This window comes from Pristiophorus japonicus, chromosome 20 (genome assembly GCF_044704955.1).
Source record: "Pristiophorus japonicus isolate sPriJap1 chromosome 20, sPriJap1.hap1, whole genome shotgun sequence".
Taxonomy (NCBI): domain Eukaryota; kingdom Metazoa; phylum Chordata; class Chondrichthyes; family Pristiophoridae; genus Pristiophorus; species Pristiophorus japonicus.
In genome coordinates, this window is record NC_091996.1 from 92,007,700 (window position 1) to 92,032,722 (window position 25,023).

General features: G+C 47.7%; 2 protein-coding genes across 3 annotated transcripts in view; both read right to left on the reverse strand.

The window, feature by feature from the left end:
- LOC139232694 (uncharacterized) overlaps positions 1-25,023 on the reverse strand; it is a 103,535-nt gene that overhangs the window by 71,300 nt on the left and 7,212 nt on the right. The window lies entirely within an intron of this gene.
- The window catches only part of LOC139232695 (profilin-1-like), a 762,729-nt gene continuing 738,610 nt past the window's right edge, over positions 905-25,023 (reverse strand). The window contains exons 2-4 of one of the 2 annotated variants that reach the window (XM_070863173.1): positions 11,812-11,995; positions 2,190-2,323; positions 905-1,135 (exon numbers count right to left, since the gene is read on the reverse strand). In XM_070863173.1, the coding sequence (XP_070719274.1) occupies positions 2,214-2,323; positions 11,812-11,995 (294 nt within the window). In that variant the 3' untranslated portion in view covers positions 905-1,135; positions 2,190-2,213. The remainder of the gene's footprint in view (positions 1,136-2,189; positions 2,324-11,811; positions 11,996-25,023) is intronic. The other variant, XM_070863174.1, reaches the window with a different exon arrangement.

The following is a 25,023-nucleotide window of genomic DNA, read 5'->3' on the forward strand; positions in this document are numbered from 1 at the left end:
CTTCAAACACTCTTTTCCTCTGGTGGCTGAAGGCTGCGCTGGCACTCTGGAGGCGGTGTTGAATCTCATCGTCGATGTCTGCCCTTGTTGATAATAGGCTCCCAAGGTATGGAAAGTGGTCCATGTTGTCCAGGGCCCGCCGTGGATATTGATGACTGGGGGGGGTAGTGCTGTGTGATGGGGACAGACCGGTGGAGGACCTTTGTCTTACGGATGTTTAGTGCAAGGCCTATGCTTTCGTATGCCTCAGTGAATATGTTGACTATGACTTGGAGTTCAGTCTCTGAATGTGCGCAGATGCATACTGTAGTTCGACGACAGAGGTTAGGACAGTCTTGGATCTGGCCTGGAGGCAGCGTAGGTTGAACGGGTTCCCACTGGTTCTCTAGTTTAGTTCCACTCCAGCGGGGAGCTTGTTGAGTTTGAGGTGGAGCATGGCAGCGAAGAAGATTGAGAAGAAGGTTGAGGCCAAGATCAGATCAGCCATGATCTTATTGAATGGTGGAGTAGGCTCGAGGGGCCAAATGGCCAACTCCTGCTCCTATTTCTTATATTCTGTTCTCCCCCCACCCCCCCCCCCGCACTCTCTTCTTTCCTCCTCTTTCCCCCGCACCCCCCCCCCCCGCACTCTTCTTTCCTCCCCCCCCCCCCCCCCCCCCATCTCCCCTCCCTCCGATTTCCCCTCTGTCAGAAGATGGGTGAAATGTGTGTGTCGATAATCACAGCCATTCTGTGGGCACAAGTTCTGGCAGGAACCCAAAGTCCCCTGGGAGCAGCTCTAGCTCCACGTGCCGCACATCCGGCTTCCGTGTAAATCGTACCACGCATGCGCGACAGGACCGGGCGGCGTGCGCGAAGGGGACGGGGCCACGGCGCGCATGCGCCGAATGAGACAACATGTTGGTGCAGATAATCACGGTTTTAATTTAATCACAAAAGGCATCAATAGTACAATAATGTGTTATTACAGCAGGCAAGCTGGTGGGAGATATAAAGCAGTGCCTCGCTGTCCAAATGGGATCCTCCATCAGTGAGCTTCAGAAACCATTTTTGACCAAGTGATGAGTGATGTCGAATACTATGCCGAAGAGGACGGATGAATGAACTTTTACTTGGCCCTCTGCTATAACTAGGACTGAGAGAGAAGAAAGACAAGATTAATGAGGCCTCCAGCTACCACCTGATCTCCTTACTTTGTGTTATGTTCAGAATAACTCCACAAGACTGTATATCGTATGCTCAAACTGTTGTGACGTTGGTCTGTTCAATGTAACTCCAGAGTGAGGAAGCAGCATGATAGACTGCCTTTTAAACCCAGACTGCCCAGGCTGTGCAGGTGACCCTTGGGTCTCCCACAGGTGCGCCCCCTGGTGGCAAGTCTTGCACATTGGTAAACTTTACATACATAACACTTTGCACTTGTTAGAAAGTGCTGGAGAGGCTACTACTCCTCAGAACAGCCCCCATCATCGGTCCAACCCTCCCTAAGGAGCAAGCGGGCTTCCGGAGCGGCCGTAACTGCTGCAACCAAGTGGTAGCTGTAACAACGCACATCGAAGCAGGCTTCCAGCACCAGCTCAAGTCCGCCCGCAGCACTCATGGACAGTCAGCGGCGTATGACACAGTATAGAAGCATGGACTGTTTTTCAAGCTCTCCACCATTTTACCCTGCAGAACAACGATCCATCGTCTGAACTCCATGCTTAGCAACCCACGCTTCAGTGTGTACATTGGCACCCAGAAGAACAGATATAGGATATTGAACAACGGACTCCCACAGAGTTCTGTTTGGGCACCCATATTATTCAACGTTTACATCAGTGATCTGCCCAAAACAGAGTCCCGCAAGTTCATATACGCTGATGATATTGCCTTGGCCATGCAGAACACGAATCTGTCCATCACCGAGGAGACCTTGACCAGTGATTTACAGAGGACAGAGGTCTACTTCCACCGATGGCGATTCGGGCCAAATCCACAAAAGACCGGCACCTCAACATTCCACCTCAACACCCATCAAGCAAACCGAGCTTTAAAAGTCTCCTTTTGCGGCACAGAGGTAAACCATGCCAAAAAAACCTTCCTGTTTAGGAGTCACGCTCGATCGCACCCGGTCATATCGACAACATCTCCAGAACCTTGGGAAGAAACTAAGAAAAGAGTAGGGTTAACATGATCCACAAACTCACTGGATCCACATGGGGAGTAGACGCTCAAACCCTCCGTACGGCAGCAGTCGCCCTAGTGTATTCTACAGCGGAGTACTGCTCTCTGGCATGGCTATCCAGTCCGCATGTCAAATCCGTTGATGTCCAGCTGAATTCTACGATGAGAATTATCAACGGTATGCTTTTATCGACACCAACACCGTAGCTGCCCGTGCTTGCAAATATCGCACCACCACACCTATGCCGCGAATATGCAGTCTCCAGAGAATACAACTGCTTCACCAGCCAAGACATGCTGATCCAGGCCGACTTGAACAACCTACCACCAGCCCTACCACCAGCCCGACTTGAACAACCTACCACCAGGCTCAAATCTAGGCGGCCATTTTGGATCGTCGCCGAAGCCCTTCAGCAATCTCCCCTCAGCCTTGATGACCGATGGCGAAATACTTGGAAGAATTGTGACATTCGGAATGGATTCCTTATAGAGGGCCCTACAGTACAACTTGAAGGATCAACAGTGGACAACCATCAAATATCTCAGGCTGGTCTTGGTCAATGATGCCACCTTCTCCATAGCTGGAAGATTAAAGCATCCCCATCATGTGACTGTGGAACTCCTAATCAGACCCTGGAGCACATCATCGAGCACTGCCCTCAGAGGAAATTTACAAGCAGCCTACAAGATATCCACGTTGTTACACTAGAAACTTCAGCCAGATCTGGCTGGACCACATGGAGCATTATTGGATCCTGCTCTCGTCTGTCAAAATTGCTCACTATTCCAGAATCATTCTGGAATGTAAAGATAAACCTCAGCTTCTATTCTCCACTGCTAACCATCTTTTTAAACCCCTCTCCTCAGTCCCCACCCTGACCTCTGACAATAAGTGTGAGGAGCTCATGGACTTCTTTGTCTCAAAGATTGAGACCATCCAATCAGCTGCCTCTGCGCGTTCCCTTCCTTCCCCTAGCCCACCGGGCCAAACTTCCTCTGAGGTTCCCCCCTGCCCCAGCCCTGACCTCGCGTCTTTCTCCAGTTTCTCTCCGATCTCCTCTCTTGACCTCTCTGAGCTCATCCTGTCCATGAGACCCACTTCCTGCTTCCTTGATCCTATTCCCATCAAACTGCTGCCCACCCAACTTCCTTTTCTGGCTCCCAAGTTAACTGACATTGTTAACAGTTCTCTTTCCTCAGGTACTGTTCCCCTCTCCCTCAAATTTACTGTCATCACCCCTCTCCTCTAAAAATCCCTCGATCCCTCCGTCCTTGCAAACTACCGCCCCATCTCCAACCTCTCTTTCCTCTCCAAAGTCCTTGAACGTGTTGTCACCTCCCAAATCCGTGCCCATCTTCCCTGCAATTCCATGTTTGAATCGATCCAATCCGGTTTCCTCGCCTGACATCCTTTGTGACTGTGACAAAGGTAAACTATCCCTCCTCGTCCTTCTCCATCTGTCTGCAGCCTTTGACACGGGTGACCACTCCATCCTCCTCCAACGCCTCTCCACCGTCGTCCAGCTGGTTGGGACTGCACTCGCCTGGTTCCATTCTTATCTATCTAACTGTAGCCAGAGAATCACCTGCAACGGGTTCTCTTCCCGCCCCTGCATCATTACCTCTTGTGCCCCCCAAGGTTCTATTCTTGGCCCCCTCCTATTTCTCATCTACATGGTGTCCTTGGTGACATCATCCAAAAACATAGCGTCAGTTTCCACATGTACACTGATGACACCCAGTTCTACTTCACTACAACTTCTTTCGACCCTCCACTGTCTCTAAATTGTCAGACTGCTTGTCCGACATTCAGTTCTGGATGAGCAGAAATTTTCTTCAATTGAATATTGGGAAGACCGAAGCCATTGTTTTCGGTCCCCGCCACAAGCTCCATTCCCTAGCCACTGATTCCATCCCTCTCCCCAACTCTTATGAGGCTGAACCACATTGATCGTAACCTTGACCCTGAAATGAGCTTTCGACAACATATCCGCAGCATAACCAAGACTGCCTATTTCCCCCTCTGTAACATCGCCCATCTCCGCCCCTGCCTCAGCTCATCCACTGCTGAAGCTCACATCCACGCCTTTGTTACCTCCAGACTTGACTATTCCAACGCAGTCCTGGCCGGCCTCCCACATTCTACCCCACGTAAACTAGAGGTGATCCAAAACCTGGCTGTCCATGTCCTAACTCTCACCAACCCACCCATCACCCTTGTGCTCGCTGACCTACATTGGCTCCCGGTTAAGCAACACCTCGATTTCAAAATTCTCCTTATTTTCAAATCCCTCCATGGCCTCGCCCCTCCCTATTTCTGTAATCTCCTCTAGCCGCACAACTACCCCCCAAGGTGTCTGCGCTCCTCTAATTCTGCCCTCTTGAGCATCCCTGATTATAATCACTCCACCATCGGTGGCTGTGCCTTCTGTTGCCTGGTCCCCAAGTTGTGGAACTCCCTCCCTAAACCTCTCCACCTCTCTTTTCTTTTTCCTCTTTCAAGACGCTTCTTAAAATCGACCTCTTTGAGCAAGCTTTTGGTCACCTGCGCTAATTTTCTACTTATGCGGCTCGGTGTCAAATTTTTTCGTTCATAATACCTGTACTCCTGTGAAGCTCCTTGGGACATTTTGTTACATTAAAGGCGCTATATAAATACAAGTTGTTGTTGTATATCTGACTTGGATAGTGATATTTGATTTGCTTTCCAATACCATAGGAAAGCACCCAACATGCAGCTCGCACTAGCCTCTTGTTTCTCATTGTTCCATTAGCGTGGTCATCATCATAGGCAGTCCCTTGGAATCGAGGAAGACTTGCTTCCACTCTTAAAATGAGTCCTTAAGTGGCTGAATAGTCCAATATGAGAAACACAGTCCCTGTCACAGGTGGGACAGATAGTTGTTGAGGGAAGGGGTGGGTGGGACAAGTTTTCCGCACGCTGCCTGCGCTTGATCTCTGCATGCTCTCGGCGACAAGACTCGAGGTGCTCAGCGCCCTCCCGGATGCTCTTCCTCCACTTAGGGTGGACTGGTCTTTGGCCATTGACTCCCAGATGTCAGTGGGGATGTTGCACTTTATTAGGGAGGCTTTGAGGGTGTCCTTGTATCGTTTCCTCTGCCCATCTTTGGCTTGTTTGCCATGAAGGAGCTCCGAGTAGAGCGTTTGCTTTGAGAGTCTCGTGTCTGGCATGCGGACAATGTGGCCTGCCCAGCGGAGCTGATCGAGTGTGGTCAGTGCTTCGATGCTGGGGATGTTGGCCTGGTCGAGGGCGCTAATGTTGGTGCGTCTGTACTGTACCAGAGCGTGGTACTGTACCAGAGAAGTCACATTTCCTCAGAGGAATGTGGAAAAGTACCCCCGGCTGTCAAAAGTGCAACCCAGCCTCCCATCCCACTGCACCAGAACAGCGACGGCACCAATGGCCAGTGCCCAGACAGAAACCTCTCCCAACTGGAAATGTGGAGCAGGAAAAACTGGCCGACTTTTCCCCCTCTCCTTAACCCAGGCAAGGTCAGTCGTAGTACTGCTGGGAGCTGCCTGGGCAGTGCATTTAACACAAAGCATCCGAAAGGAAAGGAGACTTATGTATTTTAGGTATTCAGCAATAAAGGAGCTGTAACAGACTTCGAGAATGTTCCTCCGAAGGGCATTGAGTCACAGATATCAGCTTCCCCGCCCTCCCAATACAGAGCTGAAGTGATCAGAGGCAGCAATCACAAGCTTAGCAAAGTGAGGCTCATTGTTCTAATCCGATGTACGTGCTCCCACATGAGTCAGATAGAAATCAGAGGTAGGAACCTTATCCTCTCTTCTGCCGTCCCCCGAATCACTAGCCCTCCCCCCAAAAACCTCAGTTTCCGATTGGCACCCAGCCTCAACAGCTCTTTGGGGGAGAGAGTTCCAGATTTTATGTGAAGAAGTGCTTCCTAATTGTCATGTATCCCACATGGCCACTGTTGGTACTATCACAAGGTGTGCCACCAGAGGGCACAGCAGTGGGAGACTCGTAGGTTACCTGTACAGGTGTGCCTGGCCTAGTATAAAAGGCAGGCCGCCAGGTGTGATCCCCACTCTGGAGTTAGCAAATAAAGGACTACGGTCACTATAGTTCAAGTACAACACACTGCCTCATGGAGTCATTACCAGTGCATCTAAGGACACAACACTGACATCACACTGAATGGCCTGATTCTACATTTAAGCCGCCTTTTCCTGGACAACTCCCCACCACCAGCACCCTATCAATTACATTAATCATCTTAGACATCTCAATTAGATCACCCTTTGATTGTCTATATTCAAGGGAATACAGAACTCGTCTGTGCAACCTGTCCTTGTAACTTAACCCTTTTAGCCCCAATCTCATCAGGGTGAATCTGTGCTGCCCCCCCCCCCGGGCTAATATATTCGGCCTGCCCCTCCGCTCCCCGGGTCAATATATCCAGCCTGCACCATCCCTCCCCGGGCCAATATATCCAGCCTGTCCCCGGGCCAGTATATCCAGCGTGCCCGCCCACCAGGCCAATATATCCAGCCTGCACCCACCCCTCCCCGGGCCAATATATTCAGCCTGGCCCCCGTCCTCCCCAGGCCAATATATCCAGCCTGCCCCCCGGCACTGGGCCAATATACCCAGCCTGACCCCCGCTCCCTCGGGGCCAATATATCCAGCCTGCCCCCTGCCTCTCTGGGCCAATATATCCAGCGTGCCCCCTGCCCCCCCGGGCCAATATATCCACCTGCCCCCCGCCCCCCCCCGGGCCAATATATCCAGCCTGCCCCCAGCCCCTCGGGGCCAATATATCCAGCCAGTGGCAGTTCGGGGACCAGCTGGTGCAGGGGCAGGGGCTGAAGGTAAAACAAAGAAGTAGAAAGAAATTGAAGGGTGTCGTCACAGCCAGGCAGGTAAATGATTGGCTGGTGGATTGGTGAGTATTTAATCTTTTTTTTTCTTACTATTTCCTTATCAATAGATAACCTTTGACATTGTTGCCAAATTAAGTTAATTTAAGGGTTAAGTCATAGCAGGAGAGCCCAGACCTGTGTCATGCTCCTCCTGTGCTATGTGGGAACTCAGGGACGCTTCCAGTGTCCCTGATGACTACATGTGTGGGAAGTATATCCTGCTGCAGCTCCTGACAGACCGCATTGCGGCACTGGAGCTGCGGGTGGATTCACTCTGGAGCATCCGTGATGCTCAGGATATCATGAATAGCACGTTTAGTGAGTTGGTCACACCGCAGGTAAAGGTTACTCAGGCAGATAGGGAATGGGTGACCATCAGGTAGAGCAGTGGAAGGAAGGTAGTGCAGGGGTCCCCTGTGGTCATCCCCCTCCAAAACAGATACTCCACATTGGGTGCTGTTGGGGGGGATGACTCATCAGGGGAGGGCAGCAGCAGCCAAGTTCATGGCACCATGGGTGGCTCTACTGCACAGGAGTGCAGGAAAAAGAGTCGGACCGCTTTACTGATAGGGGATTCTAGTGTAAGGGGAATAGATAGGCGTTTCTGCGGCCGCAATCGAGACTCCAGGATGGTATGTTGCCTCCCTGGTGCAAGGGTCAAGGATGTCTCTGAACGGCTGCAGGACATTTTGGAGGGGGAGGGTGAACAGCCAGGTGCCGTGGTGCATATAGGTACCAACAATATCGGTAAAAAAACGAGATGAGCTCCTACAAGCTGAAATTAGGGAGCTAGGAGTTAAATTAAAAAGTAGGACCTCAAAAGCTAATAATCCCAGGATTGCTGCCAGTGTCACGTGCTAGTCAGAGTAGAAATAGCAGGATAGCTCAGATGAATATGTGGCTTGAGGAGTGGTGCAGAAGGAAGGGATTCAAATTCCTGGGACATTGGAACCGGTTCTGGGGGAGATGGAACCAGTACAAATCGGAAGGTCTGCACCTGGGAACCAATGTCCTGGGGGAGTGTTTGCTAGTGCTGTTGGGGAAGGGTTATACTAATATGGCAGGGGGATGGGAACCTATGCAGGGAGACAGAGGGAAGTAAAATGGGGGCAGAAGCAAAAGATAGAAAGAAGAAAAGCAAAAATGGAGGGCAGAGAAACCCAGGCAAAAATCAAAAAGGGCCACATTACAGCAAATTTCTAAAGGGACAAAGTGTGTTAAAAAGACAAGCCTGAAGGCTCTGTTCCTTAATGCGAGGAGTATTTGTAATAAGATGCACGAATTAACTGCGCAAGCAGCTGTTAACGAATATGATATAATTGAGATTACGGAGACATGGCTCCAAGGTGACCAAGGCTGGGAACTCAACATCCGTGGTGTTCAACATTCAGAAAAGATAGACAGAAATAAAAAGGAGGTAGGGTAATTTTGCTGGTTAAAGATGAAATTAACGCAATAGTAAGATAGGACATTAGCTTGGATGATGTGGAATCTGTATGGGTAGAACTGCGGAATACCAAAGGACAGAGAACGCTAATGGGAGTTGTGTACAGACCATCAAACAGTAGTAGTGAGGTTGGGGTCAGCATCAAATAAGAAATTAGAGATGCGTGCAATAAAGGTACAGCAGTTATCATGGGCGACTTTAATCTGCATATAGAGTGGACTAACCAAACTGATAGCAATACGGTGGAGGAGTATTTCCTGGAGTGCATTAGGGATGGTTTTCTAGACCAATATGCCGAGGATCCAACGACAGGGCTGGCCATCCTAGACTGGGTGATGTGTAATGAGAAAGGACTAATTAGCAATTTTATTGTGCGAGGCCCCTTGGGGAAGAGTGGCCATAATATGGTAGAATTCTTTATTAAGATGGAGAGTGACACAGTTAATTCAGAGACTAGGATCCTGAACTTAACGAAAGGTAACTTCGATGGTATGAGACATGAATTGGCTAGAATAGACTGGCGAATGATACTTAAAGGGTTGACGGTGGATAGGCAATGGCAAACATTTAAAGATCACATGGATGAACTTCAATAATTGTACAATAGAGTAAAAATAAAATGGGGCTCAACCATGGCTAACAAGGGAAATTTGGGATAGTGTTAAATCCAAGGAAGCGGCATATAAATTGGCCAGAAAAAGCAGCAAACCTGAGGACTGGGAGAAATTTAGAATTCAGCAGGAGGAGGACAAAGGGTTTAATTAGGAGGGGGAAAATAGAGTATGAGAGGAAGCTTGCTGGGAACATAAAAACTGACCGCAAAAGCTTCTATAGATATGTGAAGAGAAAAAGATTAATGAAGACAAACGTAGGCCCCTTGCAGTCAGAATCAGGTGAATTTATAATGGGGAACAAAGAAATGGCAGACCAATTGAACAAATACTTTGGTTCTGTCTTCACGAAGGAAGACACAAATAACCTTCCGGAAACACTAGCGGACCGAGGGTCTAGCGAGAAGGAGAAACTGAAGTAAATCTTTATTAGTCAGGAAATTGTGTTAGGGAAATTGATGGGATTGAAGGCCACTAAATCACCAGGACCTGATAGTCTACATCCCAGAGTACTTAAGGAAGTGGCCCTAGAAATAGTGGATGCATTGGTGATCATTTTCCAACAGTCTATTGACTCTGGATCAGTTCCTATGGACTGGAGGGTAGTTAATGTAACATCACTTTTTAAAAAAGGAGGGAGAGAGAAAATGGGAATTATAGACCGGTTAGCCTGACATCAGTGGTGGGGAAAATGTTGGAATCAATTATTAAAGATGAAATAGCAGCGCATTTGGAAAGCAGTGACAGCATCGGTCCAAGTCAGCATGGATTTATGAAAGGGAAATCATGCTTGACAAATCTTCTAGAATTTTTTGAGGATGTAACTAGTGGAGTGGACAAGGGAGAACCAGTGGATGTGGTGTATTAGGACTTTCAAAAGGCTTTTGACAAGGTCCCACACAAGAGATTGGTGTGCAAAATTAGAGCACATGGTATTGGGGGTAATGTATGGACTGGTTGGCAGACAGGAAGCAGAGAGTCGGGATTAACGGGTCCTTTTCAGAATGGCAGGCAGTGACCAGTGGGGTGCTGCAGGGTTCAGTGCTGGGACCCCAGCTCTTTACAATATACATCAGTGATTTAGATGAAGGAATTGAGTGTAACATCTCCAAGTTTGCAGATGACACCAAGCTGGGTGGCGTGAGCGGTGAGGAGGACGTTAAGAGGCTGCAGGGTGACTTGGACAGGTTAGGTAAATGCATGGCAGATGCAGTATTATGTGGATAAATGTGAGATTATCCACTTTGGTGGCAAAAATATGAAGGCAGAATATTATCTTAATGGCGGCAGATTCGGAAAAGGGGAGGTGCAACAAGACCTGAGTGTCATGGTACATCAGTCATTGAAGGTTGGCATGCAGGTGTAGAAGGCGGTGAAGAAGGCAAATGGCATGTTGTGGATTTGAGTATAGGAGCAGGGAGGTGTTGCTACAGTTGTACAGGGCCTTGGTGAGGCCTCACCTAGAATATTGTGTACAGTTTTGTGCTCCTAATATGAGGAAGGACGTTCTTGCTATTGAGGGAATGCAACGAAGGTTCACCAGACTGATTCCCGGGATGGCAGGATTGACATATGAAGAAAAACTGGATCGACTAGGCTTATATTCACTGGAATTTAGAAAAATGAGAGTGGATCTCAGAGAAACGTATAAGATTCTGACGGGATTGGACAGGTTAGATGCAGGAAGAATGTTCCCGATGTTGGGAAGTCCAGAACCAGGGGTCACAGTCTAAGGATAAGGGGTAAGCCATTTAGGACCGAGATGAGGAGAAACTTCTTCACTCAGAGAATTGTGAATCTGTGGAATTCTCTACCACAGAAAGTTGTTGAGGCCAGTTCGTTAGATATATTCAAAAGGGAGTTAGATGTGGCCCTTACGGCTAAAAGGATCAAGGAGAATGGAGAGAAAACAGGAATGTGGTGCTGATATACTTATAAGTATATCATTAATTCTGTAAGGACCACAACCAAGTACTTTCCCCCACTCTAGAGAAACCCCAATTACAATGCTGATATCCACCTAGAAGTTCTCCGTTGGCTAGGACTACCTCTTGCCCGCCCTCCCGCCCGCCCGTTATCAACGATGACTGACTGGTGGTGAAGGCTCGAAGGGCTATTCCTGCACCTATTTTCTATGTTTCTATGTTTCCTTGTCCACCACGTTAGTGATCTCCTCCAAAAATCCAACTAGGTTCCTTAGACATGACCTACCCTTTACAAATCCATGCTGGTTCCCTCATCAGCTCATATTTGGTACCCTGTCCCCAATAACAGTTTCTAGTAACCACCCTGCGTTAGACCAATCGAATGAAGTTTCTTATAAAAGTTTGCAATGCATCTACAATTCAACAAATGAAGAGTTGCTGCAACTGCTACAAGTTAACTTGTAAAAAACGAGTCTCGTCGCCGAGAGCATGCAGAAAACAAGCGCAGGCAGCGGAAGGAGCGTGCGGCAAACCAGACTCCCCGCCCACTCTTTCCTTCAATGCCTGTCTGTCCCACCTGTGACAGAGATTGCAATTCCCGTATTGGACTGTTCAGTCACCTGAGAACTCACTTTTAGAGTGGAAGCAAGATTTCGAGGGATTGCCTCTGATGACACTTGTAAGTAGTGAGTCACGAGAAAGAGCCCATCGTGCCGGGGCATTGGCAAAAAGACTACGCGAGTTTAGAACTTACCTTTATTAGATTTGGCGACAGCTGCATGAAGGTCCTCACCAGTCTCGGACTTGCCGATTAAACAAAGGTATCTTTCCTCAGCCCAGTTGTCTTGAACTAACATATACTTTTTGGTTCCCAGCATTACTCCATTGGTGAAGGACCCACTGCCATCGGTTTGAACCAGACACCGAATCTGATCGGACTGTAACACAAGAGTTGGTACACGTCAGGAGGCTTAAACACTGAACTCAAACTGTTATGTATGTAAACATTGTAACTGTGTAAGACTTGCCACCTGAGGGCGCAACTGTTGGAGGCCCAAGAGTCACCTGCACACCTCGTGCAAGGGAGTATAAAAGGTTGTCTGCCATGCTGCTTAGCACTCTGGAGTTGTATTAAAGAGACTAAAGTCACATCAGTTTTAGCTCACAGTACTCAGTCTTGTGGAGTTCTTCCATAACACAAACACACAAACAAAAGCCGAATATTGCGGATACTACAAATCCGATTAGCGGGCTCGGGAAACTACGCGTGTGCAGAAGGCTGCACAAAATGTTCCTACAGATGATCACACAGAGAGACAGAGAGAGGGACAGACAGAGAAAGAGAGAGAGAGACAGGGTCAGAGAGAGAGAGACAGGGACACAGACACAGAGAGAGAGAGAGACAAACAGACAGACAGACAGAGATAGAGAGACAAGGACACAGAGAGAGAGCGTGAAACAGAGAATGTGAGACAGAGACAGGAAAAGACAGACAGACAGACAGAGAGAGAAAGACATAGAAAGAGAGACAGGGGAAGACAGACAGACAGAAAGAGAGAGACTGATGGAGAGAGAAAGAGAGAAACAGAGATACAGAGAGAGACTGACGGAAAGAGAGAGAGAGGCAAAGAGAGAGAGATGGGCAAAGAGAGAGGGGAGTGAAGGGATGGGGAGAAGCGAAGGGAAAGGGAGAGGTGAAGGGATGGGGAGAGAGAAGGGATGGGGAGAGAGATGGGATAGGGAGAGGAAAGAGGGAAGAGAGGTGTTATGTCTTTATTACTTTTATGAAAGACTCCATGAGGCCTAGTATTGTACTTGAGCTGCTGTGACCTTAATCCCATTTATTGCAACTCCAGAGTGAGGCACAAGCATGGTGGGCAGCCTTTTACACTGGGCCCTGCACACCTATGCAGGTGACCCTCAGGTCTCCCACCGCAGTGCCCTCTGGTGGCACACCTTATGTGACTATACAGTTAGTATACATGGTCTACATACATGACATCACTTCCCCCCAAGTCTTTAATGCAAATTGACTTGTACATTGACGGTGACCTGGGCTTTGCTGTTCCTGGTTGACCATTGGAGGGTCGCTTCTAACTTGGGTGGGTTGGTAGTGAGATTTGTTGCCAGTGGAGGTCGCAGTGGTTTTTGGTTGAGTCCATGACTACTCCATTCTTCCCCCCACCACACAGATCATGCTCATTACATACAAGTTGCATTCAAGTTCATCACATGAGTTTTACATTTACATCTTGGTACATTTGTTGGATGGATTATAGTTGCGTTTCTTTTTGTGTGGTACAGTTACATGATCAGTACAGGTATATCAGTACAGGTACACAAGGACAGTCTAGTCCCAGCACAGCCGGATGAGATCCTGGGTCGTCTGATGGCGGCGCAGTGCCCCATGGGTCTGTGGGTGAGGTGAGCTCATTTTGCTCGAGTTGCTGGAGCTCAGGGCTCTTGCCGTTACTCCTAGTGTCAGGCAGGACCAAAGAGAGCTGATGTGTCTGTGACCTCCCGGTCCTTTTCGTTTGCACAGTGTCGCTGCTGCTCCCTGGGAAGCGGTCTGAATGAGTGAGCATTTCGTCTAAGCGATGGTGGGGCTGCCTCATCTTGTCTAGCAGTTTGCTGGGGACTGCTGACTCGCTTTCCTTGAGGGCACTGTTGTGAGCACTCTCTAGTTTGAGATCCTGGCTGGTCCATGTCCCATTCGGAGGAGTCGTTTTGTGTGACCCTTCACTCTTGGGCATTGCCGTGGTGGCAAGTGGGTTTGTGGGCTGCGACGGTAGCCAACTGCGAGCATAGGCACAGTTTACTGTTTTTGGCCGTGGCAGTTCATGCCATCGGGTGCCTGCAATGTTAAACTGGTGCCTCTGCTCTCCGGGATCGTTTACTCTGTGGCTTGTCTACTTCTGTCAGCTGTGGGGACACTTTATGATACATCATTCTGGCCCCAGTGATGCAGGCTACAGCATTGGGTAGCCCGCTGGACCTGTATACAACCGTTAGGTGTTCGCCTCCTACATTGGCTGATTGCAATTTGCACCCGACATCGCTCAACAACATTTTGCTCATTATAGCTGGACTTTTACATTGGTTACCAATTTCAAGCAGTTTATTCAAAAATGGCGGGTTGCTGGCCTCCTTTAAAATGGCCTTACTTCTTTTACACCAATCGTCTTCCTTGCGTGGAACCATGTGTCGTTGCTCCATTAGCGCTGCACCTCGTGGTTTGCACACCATTTTTTCCTTGTCCATGATGTCAACTGCCGCGAACTTCTTTCCCAGGGATTCTGCCACCGAAGCTGGGATGGCGCCCTTGGATCTAATCTTCCTCCCCAGGAGACCTGCCACTGAAACCGGGAAGGTGCGTTCAGGTCGTCTCGGCTGGATCATCGCCGCGCAGTCATGATGAGCAGTCGGAGGCTGCGCAGATCTACTCTCTGGTGCCTGGTCCAACCGAACGTGGGGGCTTGCTCAGCCTCTGAGCATTGGGGACATCGATCGCTGGAGGGCTGAAGTTTTCCCAGTTCCAATTAATCTTCCCCATCCATCTTCTTCCAAGTAGCGTTGGTCCATCACCTGAAACAATCCACAATGGTAAATTGTGCACCACGCCATCTTGGGATACACTTACATCCACACTACCAACAACTGATATCAGTTCCTTGGTGTAGGTGCGCAGCTTTGCCTGAACCGGGATCAGCTTGGGTCGTTCAGCTTGATCATTCCATAGCTTCTCAAAGGCTTCCTGGCTCATTACTGACTGGCTCGCCCCCGTGTCCACTTCCATGAAGACTGGAACGCCATTTATCTCGACTTCCATTATCACTGGAGGACAATCTGTGGTGCAGGTATATACTCCATACACCTCGTCCTGGGACTGAGCTGCCTCTCTAGCCATCTCCTCGTAATCCGCGCTGGATTCACAGCAATCTGCTGACTCCTCTTCCGCATGTTGAGTCACAGCTCTTTTGCACATTCGCTGGAGGTGGCCCTTTGTGCTGCAGCTTTTGCACACATAGTTTCTGAACCGACACTGATGAGCCCTGTGACTGCCTCCGCAACGCCAGCATGGTGCTACTCGACTCACGTTTGCACCCTTCGGCAGACTCTGAGTTAAAGGACTCGGGGGCCTGTACGCTCTGCCCTGGGCAGATTTACATGCAACAGTTCTGCCTGTGAAAGGCGCCATTCTATTTACAGTACTTGCCGGGTTTGAGTCCTGAGAGTGAGTCATCATCTGCTTGGAGCTGCAGCTTGAGGTCATGAACGCCTGGCTGATGCTGATGGCCTTCTGCAGAGTGACGGTGGTTTCAGCAGACAGTAGCCTGTGAAGAAGGGTCTCATGACCGATGCCAATTACAAAGATGTGCCGCATCAGTGAGGGATGCGCCGAATTCACACGGTCCTGCCAGCCTCCTGAGGTCGGCAGCGTACTTCGATTTCCTGGCCCTCGGGGCGGCAGTGTGTATGAAATCGATGCCTGGCCGTGAGGATGCACTCCTTCAGTTTGAGTTGGGCTGATCATTCCCTCAGTACCCCTTTCCTGCTTTCTCTCCATACCCCTTGAGATCTCTTGAGCCGTAAGGGCCATATCTAACTCCCTCTTGAATATATCCAATTAACTGGCCTCAACAACTCTCTGCGGCAGGGAAGTCCACAGGTTAACAACTCTCTGAGTGAAGAAGTTTCTCCTCATCTCAGTCCTAAATGGCCTACTCCTTATCCTAAGACTATGTCCCCTGGTTCTGGACTTCCCCAACATCGGGAACATTCTTCCCACATCTAATCTGTCCAGTCCCGTCAGAATCTTATACATTTCTATGAGATCCCCTCTCATCCTTCTAAACTCCAGTGAATAAAGGCCCAGTTGATCCAGTCTCTCCTCATGTCAGTCCAGCCATTCCTGGAATCAGTCTGGTGAATGTTCGCTGCACTCCCTCAATAGCAAGAACATCCTTCCTCAGATTAGGAGACCAAAACTGGACACAATATTCCAGGTGAGGCCTCACCAAGGCCCTGTACAACTGCAGTAAGACCTCCCTGCTCCTATACTCAAATTCCCTAGCTATGAAGGCCAACATACCATTTGCCTTCCTCACCATCTGCTGTACCTGCTTGCCAACTTTCAACGACTGATGAACCATGACACCCAGGTCTCGTTGCACCTCCCCTTTTCCTAATCTGCCACCATTCAGATAATATTCGGCCTTCGTGTTTTTGCCACCAAAATGGATAACCTCACATTTATCCACATTATACTGCATCTGCCATGCATTTGCCCACTCACCTAACCTGTCCAAGTCACCCTGCAGCCTCGTAGAGTCTTCCTTACAGTTCACACCGCCACCCAGTTTAGTGTCATCTGCAAACTTGGAGATATTACACTCAATTCTTTCATCTAAATCATTAATGTATATTGTAAAGAGCTGGGGTCCCAGCACTGAGCCCTGCGGCACTCCACTAGTCACTGCCTGCCATTCTGAAAAGGACCCGTTTATCCCGACTCTCTGCTTCCTGTCTGCCAGCCAGTTCTCTATCCATGTCAGTACATTACCCCCAATATCATGTGCTTTGATTTTGCACACCAATCTCTTGTGTGGGTCCTTGTCAAAAGTATTTTGAAAGTCCAAATGCACCACATACACTGGTTCTCCCTTGTCCACTCTGCTAGTTTCATCCTCAAAAAATTCCAGAAGATTCGTCAAGCATGATTTCCCTTTCATAAATCCATGCTGACTTGGACCGATCCTGTCACTGCTTTCCAAATGCGCTGCTATTTCATCCTTAATGACTGATTCCAATATTTTCCCCACTATTGATGTCAGGTTATCCGGTCTTAATTACCCGTTTTCTCTCCCTCCTTTTTTAAACACTGGTGTTACATTAGCTACCCTCCAGTCCATAGGAACTGATCCCGAGTCAAAAATGTTGGAAAATGATCACCAATGCATCCACTATTTCTAGGGCCACTTTCTTAAGTACTCTGGGATGCAGACTATCAGGCCACAGGGATTTATCAGCCTTCAATCCCATCAATTTCCCTAACACAATTTCCCACTTTATAAGGATATTCTTCAGTTCCTCCTTCTCACTAGACCCACTGTCCCCTAATACATTCGGAAGATTATTTGTGTCATCCTTCGTGAAGACAGAACCAAAATATTTGTTCAATTGGTCTGCCATTTCTTTGTTCCCCATTATAAATTCACCTGAATCCGACTGCAAGAGACCTACGTTTGTCTTCACTAATCTTTTTCTGTTCACATATTTATAGAAGCTTTTGCAGTCAGTTTTTATGTTCCCTGCAAGCTCCCTCTTGTACTCTATTTTCCCCCTCTTAATTAAACCCTTAGTCCTCCTTTGTTGAATTCTAAATTTCTCCCAATCCTCAGGTTTGTTGCTTTTTCTAGCCAATTTATATGCCTCTTCCTTGGTTTAAACACGATCTTTAATTTCCCTTGTTAGCCACGGTTGAGCCACCTTCCCCGTTTTATTTTTACTCCAGACAGGGATGTACAATTGCTGAAGTGCATCCATATGATCTTTAAATGTTTGCCATTGCTTATCCACCGTCAACCCTTTAAGTATCCTTTGCCAGTCTATTCTAGCCAATTCACGCCTCATAACGTCGAAGTTACCTTTCCTTAAGTTCAGGACCCTAGTTTCCGAATTAACTGTGTCACTCTCCATCTTAATAAAGAATTCTACCATATTATGGTCACTCTTCCCCAAGGGGCCTCGCACAACAAGATTGCTAATTAGTCCCTTCTCATTACACATCACCCAGTCTAGGATGGCCAGCTCTCTGGTTGGTTCCTCGACATATTGGTCTAGAAAACCATCCCTAATACACTCGAGGAAATCCTCCTCCATCGCATTGCTACCAGTTTGGTTAGCCCAATCAATATGTAGATTAAAGTCGCCCATGATAACTGCTGTACCTTTATTGCATGCATTCCTAATTTCTTGTTTGATGCTGTCCCCAACCTCACTACTACTGTTTGGTGGTCTGTACACAACTCCCACTAGCATTTTCTGCCCTCTGGTATTCCGCAGCTCCACCCATACCGATTCCACATCATCCAGGCTAATATTTCTCCTTACTATTGCATTAATTTCCTCTTTAACCAGCAGCGTCACCCCACCTCCTTTTCCTTTCTGTCTATCCTTCCTAAATGTTGAATACCCCTGGATGTTGAGTTCCCAGTCTTGGTCACCCTGGAGCCATGTCTCCGTGATGCCAATTACATCATATTCGTTAACTGTTATCTGCACACTTAATTCGTCCATCTTATTCCGAATACTCCTCGCATTGAGGCACAGAGCCTTCAGGCTTATCTTTTTAACACACTTTGTCCCTTTAGAATTTTGCTGTAATGTGGCCCTTTTTCTTTTTTGCCTTGGGTTTCTCTGCCCTCCACTTTTACTATTCTCCTTTCTATCTTTTGCTTCTACCTCCATTTTATTTCCCTCTGTCTCCCAGCATAGGTTCCCATTCCCCTGCCATGTTAGTTTAACTCCTCCCCAACAGCATGAGCAAACACTCCCCCTAGGACATTGGTTCCGGTCCTACCAAGGTGCAGACTGTCCGGTTTGTACCGGTCCCACCTCCCCGAGAACTAGTTTCAATGTCCCAGGAATTTAAATCCCTCTCTCTTGCACCACTCCTCAAGCCACGTATTCATCTGAGCTATCCTGCGATTCGTACTTTGACTAGCGCGTGGTACTGGTAGCAATCTGAGATTACTACTTTTGATGTCCTACTTTTTAAATTTAGCTCCTAGTTCCCTAAATTTGTCTTGTAGGACCTCATCCCATTTTTTACCTATATCGTTGGTACCTATATGCACCATGGCAACTGGCTGTTCACCCTCCCTTTTCGGAATGTCCTGCACCCGCTCCGAGACATCTTTGACCCTTGTACCAGGGAGGCAACATACCATCCTGGAGTCTCGGTTGCGGCTGCAGAAACGCCTATCTACTCCCCTTACAATCGAATCCCCTATCACTATCTCCCACTCTTTTTCCTGCCCTCCTGTGCAGCAGAGCCACCCACGGTGCCATGAACTTGGCTGCTGCTGCCCTCCCCTAATGAGTCATCCCCCTCAACAGTACCCAAAGCGGTGTATCTGTTTTGCAGGGGGATGACTGCAGGGGACCCCTGCACTATGTTCCTTCCACTGCTCTTCCTGTTGGTCACCCATCCCCTATCTGGCTGTGTACCTTTTACCTGCGGTAAGACCAACTCGCTAAATGTGCTATTCACGTCATTCTCAGCATCGTGGATGCTCCAAAGTGAATCCACCCGTCGCCGAGAGCATGCAGAAATCAAGCGCAGGCAGCGGAACGAGTCCCACCCACTCCTTCCCTCAACGACTATCTGTCCCACCTGTGACAGAGACTGTGGCTCTCATATTGGACTGTACAGCCACCTAAGAACTCATGTTAAGAGTGGAAGCAAGACTTCCTCGATTCAGAGGGACTGCCTATGATGATGATGAAATACAATATTGATGATCACAGCACCCATACCTGGCCACAGTCTACGCAATCTGGGCAGTCTCCGCCGGGTCCCACACTGGGAAACAGCAAGTCTTGAGACTAGATTTGTTATGTATTTAACCCCTTGTAATCTGCATCACACCTGTCCACCAGAGGACCTACCTGTTGGAGTCCCAAGGGATCCCAGCAGGCCACCCACGAGGTACCTGCACTCTGGAACTACAATAAAGGAGCTAAGGTCACACTTGCTCATTACACACAGTACTCGGTCTGCCCATTTATTATGAGTACAACAAGATTGGTCATCAAATCATATTGATAGAAGTGGCCCTGGTCGAACAGACAACTTGCAGCCGATTGAACAGCAACAGCACAGGGATGCTGACACCGCAGCCTTATCCCAAGGACTTTTAATTGGTAAATGGCGGGGGCTGTAGGGGGAGGGGAGGGCTCAGGTGAAATTGTAGTCCAAATAATAGTTCAAAAACAAACAACAGGGAAGAGAGTGGAGCAAGTCAGAAATTGTGCTTTAGGCACTACACAGGTAAAGGAAAACTAAAAGATGTAAAGTGATTAAACCAGGAAAAGTAAGGAATGTCAGTAAAACATTAGCTCTGAAGTTTAGGCTAGGCTGTGTGGCCCAAATAAGTGTTCTTTATACAAATGCACGGAATCTAAGGAATAAATAGCAGAGGGGGAGGAGTAGCCTTAGTAATTAAGGATGAAATCGCTTCAATGATGAGAGGATATAACAAGAGGTAAGCAGGCAGTGGTGTCTTTAAGGGTAGAATTAAGAAATAAGAAAGGATTTAAGACTGTAGTGAGAGTTGTGTATTGGCCCTGACGACGAGATCCAACAGGCCCTGGCCCAAGACTACCCTAAGTGGAGGAAGTGCATCCGGGAGGGCGCTGAGCACCTCGAGTTTCAACACCGAGAGCATGCAGAAATCAGCATAAGTCCCACCCACCCACCCCTTTCCTCAACGACTATCTGTCCCACCTGTGACAGAGTCTGTGGCTCTTGTATTGGACTGTTCAGCCACCAAAGAACTCACTTCAGGAGTGGAAGCAAGTCTTCCTCGATTCCGAGGGATTGCCCATGATGATGATGGTATCGGCCCCCTGGTAGCAGCTGTGAAGTGCTAGATTGTATGAATGCAAAGATTAGACAAGCAGGTAGTAAAGGTAGAGTGGTTGAAATGGGAGGTTTTAAACTTCTATATAGATTGGGATAAGCAGACTGGCACCTGTCAGAAAGGTAGCAAATTTCTTGATTGTAAACGGGATAACTTTCTACAACAGTATGTCCTAGAACTAACAAGGGGCAAGTCATATTAGATTTAATAATGAGTAATGAGCCAGATTTAATTAACAGCATAATGGTGCATGAACATTTATCCGATAGCGATCATAATTGCAAAGTGCCGCAGTACAGCGGGACCTGGGGGTACTTGTGCATGAAACACAAAAGGATAGTATGCAGGTATAGCACGTGATCAGGAAGGCCAATGATATCTTGGCCTTTATTGCAAAGGGGATGGAGTATAAAAGCAGGGAAGTCTTACTACAGCTATATAAGGTATTGGTGAGGCCACACCTGAAATACTGCGTGCAGTTTTGGTTTCTATACTTACGAAAGGATATACTTACTTTGGAGGCAGTTCAGAGAAGGTTCACTCAGTTGATTCCAGGGATGAGGGGGTTGACCTATGAGGAAAGGTTGAGGAGGTTGGGCCTCTACTCATTGGAATTCAGAAGAATGAGAGGTGATCTTATCGAAACGTATAAGATTATAAGGGGGCTTGACAAGGTGGATGCAGAGAGAATGTTTCCACTGATGGGGGAGAATAGAACTAGAGGGCACAATCTTAGAATAAGGGGCCGCCCATTTAAAACAGAGATGAGGAGAAATTTCTTCTGAGGGTTGTAAATCTGTGGAATTTGCTGCCTCAAAGAGCTGTGGAAGCTGGGACATTGAATAAATTTAAGACAGAAATAGACAGTTACTTAAACATTAAGGGGTTATGGGGAGCGGGCGGGGAAGTGGAGCCGAGTCCATGATCAGATCAGCTGTGATCTTATTGAATGGCGGAGCAGGCTCGAGGGGCCGTATGGCCTAATCCTGTTGCTATTTCGTATGTTCTTATGTTCTATAATACGATCGAGTTCAACATAGCATTTGAAAGGGAGAAATGCGAAACAGCAACAGGTTGAACCTCCCTTATCCGGAACCACCCTTCGTTCGGAACCATTCCTGGCCACCAGGTGGCGCATGCGCACAACACGGCCAGTGAAAAATATGAAAAATAAATTTACCCAACTTTGGAGCCGGCACCTGCGGCCCCGCTCGGCCCGCAAAACCTCCTACCCCTGACTGCTGAATCAGTGCCGCCCCTCCCCCCCACACCCACAGCCCCCGGGCGCAGCAACCTGCTTTGCAAAATGCCCAATGCAGAGACACACACCCCAAGAGAGAGAGAGAGAGACAGCCCGACACTCACACCGCGAGCTGCAGCCATCGAGCTCCCCAGCATGCCATTTCGCAGCGTTCCCGCTCTCTGTGTTTCTGTGCTGGAAACCTGTCCTGATGATAAGCCATTTTTAGAAACATAGAAACATAGAAAATAGGTGCAGGAGTAGGCCATTCGGCCCTTCGAGCCTGCACCGCCATTCAATTTGGATGAAGAAGGAATGCAGTGTGTTGAACTGGGCCACTGTTCCTGTCATATTAATGGGAAACACAGACAGGCCAGACTGTGCCAAGCACTCAGAGCTGTGAATCATGGTAGGTTTTACCATAAACATTCCCACATTTATTGTTAATGTAGCAATTATTGCATTAATAAACATTATTTTCTTTTTGGGGTGGAGGAGGAAATAGTTTATTTTGATCCAGATGAGAGAAAATGCTACTGGGCAATGGGGAACTTTCCTCTTTCAGAATTGGATATCACAGGAAGTGGATCTAAATCAGCACAGCATGGGTTAGAGACAGAGCAACCTTGCTTCAATGAGGTGTCAGCTGATGTACTGCTGGGTGCAGTGAGAGTGAGGAAGGAGGTAGAGCTGGTCTCCAGTTGTCTTGGGTAATCCTTGCCACTGGACCAAGACCGAGCTCTGTCAAGCCCATGTGGTGGCTGGTGTGCAACGGCCACCACACGTTAAAAAAATCCACGCACAGGCATCTTCCACCCTTCACGATGTAATTCGGGTTCTTCCTTAGAAACACCTGTGAACTCATCCTTTTTTTTGACGTGGAAGCAAGTCATCCTCGTTTCGAGGGACCGCCTATGATGATATGACGGCCGGAAACCTGTGGACAGGTGGGGCTCCCTCAGCGCCCTGCACACTGACCGACTATCTGTCTGTCTGGCTGACTGACAGTCGTTCCAGCCAATCGGCGCACACACACTGACCGCAGCAGCACCCCAGCCCAGCAACAGTGCTTAAAGGTACAGTCCACCATACAGCTCCGCCCAAGTGTTACTGATGTGATGATAATAAAATACAACACAACGTACAGTAATAATAATAAATCACTTTTATTTCTATAGCGCCTTTTTCTAACATTTAATATTCTAACATTGTAAAACATCCCAAGACGATCAACAGATAAATTTGACACCGAGCCACAAAAGAAGAACTGGTAACTAACTCAAATTACATCCCAGTTACATCTGGGGTCTCAGCTGCAGTGACATCTGTACCTGTAGTCTTTTTGAACCAATCTTGCAGCATGTACTTCGGTCTTTCTTTAATGTGTTTGTCTTGAATCATGTAGACATACATGATCTCTTGCTCCGAAATGAAACTTCTTTGCTCCAGTCCTGTTATAAAATCTGTGGCCATCTGAATGCACTTATCGCTAGAAATTCTTTATAATACGAATATGGCAGGGGGTTAAACCAATATGGCAGGGGGATGGGAACCTATGCCGACAGATAGAGAGAATGGGGGCAGAGCAAAAGATAGAAAGAAGTAAAGTAAAAGTGGAGGGCAGAGAAACCCAAAGCAAAAAGCAAAAAGGGTCACATTACAGCAAAATCCTAAAGGGGCAAAGGGTGTTAAAAAGACAAGCCTGAAGGCTCTGTGCCTCAATGCGAGGAGTATTCGGAATAAGGTGGATGAATTAAGTGCGCAGATAGCAGTTAATGGATATGATGTAATTGGCATCACGGAGACATGGCTCCAGGGTGACCAAGGCTGGGAACTCAACATCCAGGGGTATTCAACATTTAGGAAGGATAGACAGAAAGGAAAAGGAGGTGGGGTGGCGTTGCTGGTTAAAGAGGAAATTAATGCAATAGTAAGGAAGGACATTAGCTTGGATGATGTGGAATCTGTATGGGTGGAGCTGCGGAATACCAAAGGGCAGAAAACGCTAGTGGGAGTTGTGTACAGACCACCAAACAGTAGTAGTGAGGTTGGGGACAGCATCAAACAAGAAATTAGGGATAAGATCCAGCAGTTACCATGGGCGACTTTAATCTACATATTGACTGGGCTAACCAAACTGGTAGCAATGCGGTGGAGAAGGATTTCCTGGAGTGTATTAGGGATGGTTTTCTAGACCAACATGTCGAGGAACCAACTAGAGGGCTGGCCATCCTATACTGGGTGATGTGTAATGAGAAAGGACTAATTAACAAGCTTGTTGTGCGAGGCCCCTTGGGGAAGAGTGACCATAATATGGTAGAATTCTTTATTAAGATGGAGTGTGACAGTAAATTCAGAGACTACGATCCTGAACTTGGGGAAAGGTAACTTCGATGGTATGAGATGTGAATTCGCTAGAATAGACTGGCGAGTGATACTTAAAGGGTTGATGGTGGATAGGCAATGGCAAACATTTAAAGATCACATGGATGAACTTCAACAATTGTACATCCCTGTCGAGAGTAAAAATAAAACGTGGAAGGTGGCTCAACCGTGGCTAACAAGGGAAATTAAGGATAGTGTTAAATCCAAGGAAGAGGCATATAAATTGTCCAGAAAAAACAGCAAACCTGAGGACTGGGAGAAATTTAGAATTCAACAGAGGAGGACAAAGGCTTTAATTAGGAGAGGTAAAATAGAGTATGAGAGGAAGCTTGCTGGGAATATAAAAATTGACTGCAAAAGCTTCTGTGAAGAGAAACAGATTAATGAAAACAAAGGTAGGTCCCTTGCAGTCAGATTCAGGTGAATTTATAATGGTGAACAAAGAAATGACAGACTAGTTAAGCAAATACTTTAGTTCTGTTTTCACGAAGGAAGACACAAATAACCTTCCGGAAATACTAGGAGACTGAGGGTCTAGTGAGAAGGAGGAATTGAAGGATATCCTTATAAAGTGGGAAATTGTGTTAGGGAAATTGATAGGATTGAAGGCCGATAAATCCCCGGGGCCTGATGGTCTGCATCCCAGAGCACTTAAGGTAGTGGCCATAGAAATAGTGGATGCATTGGTGATCAT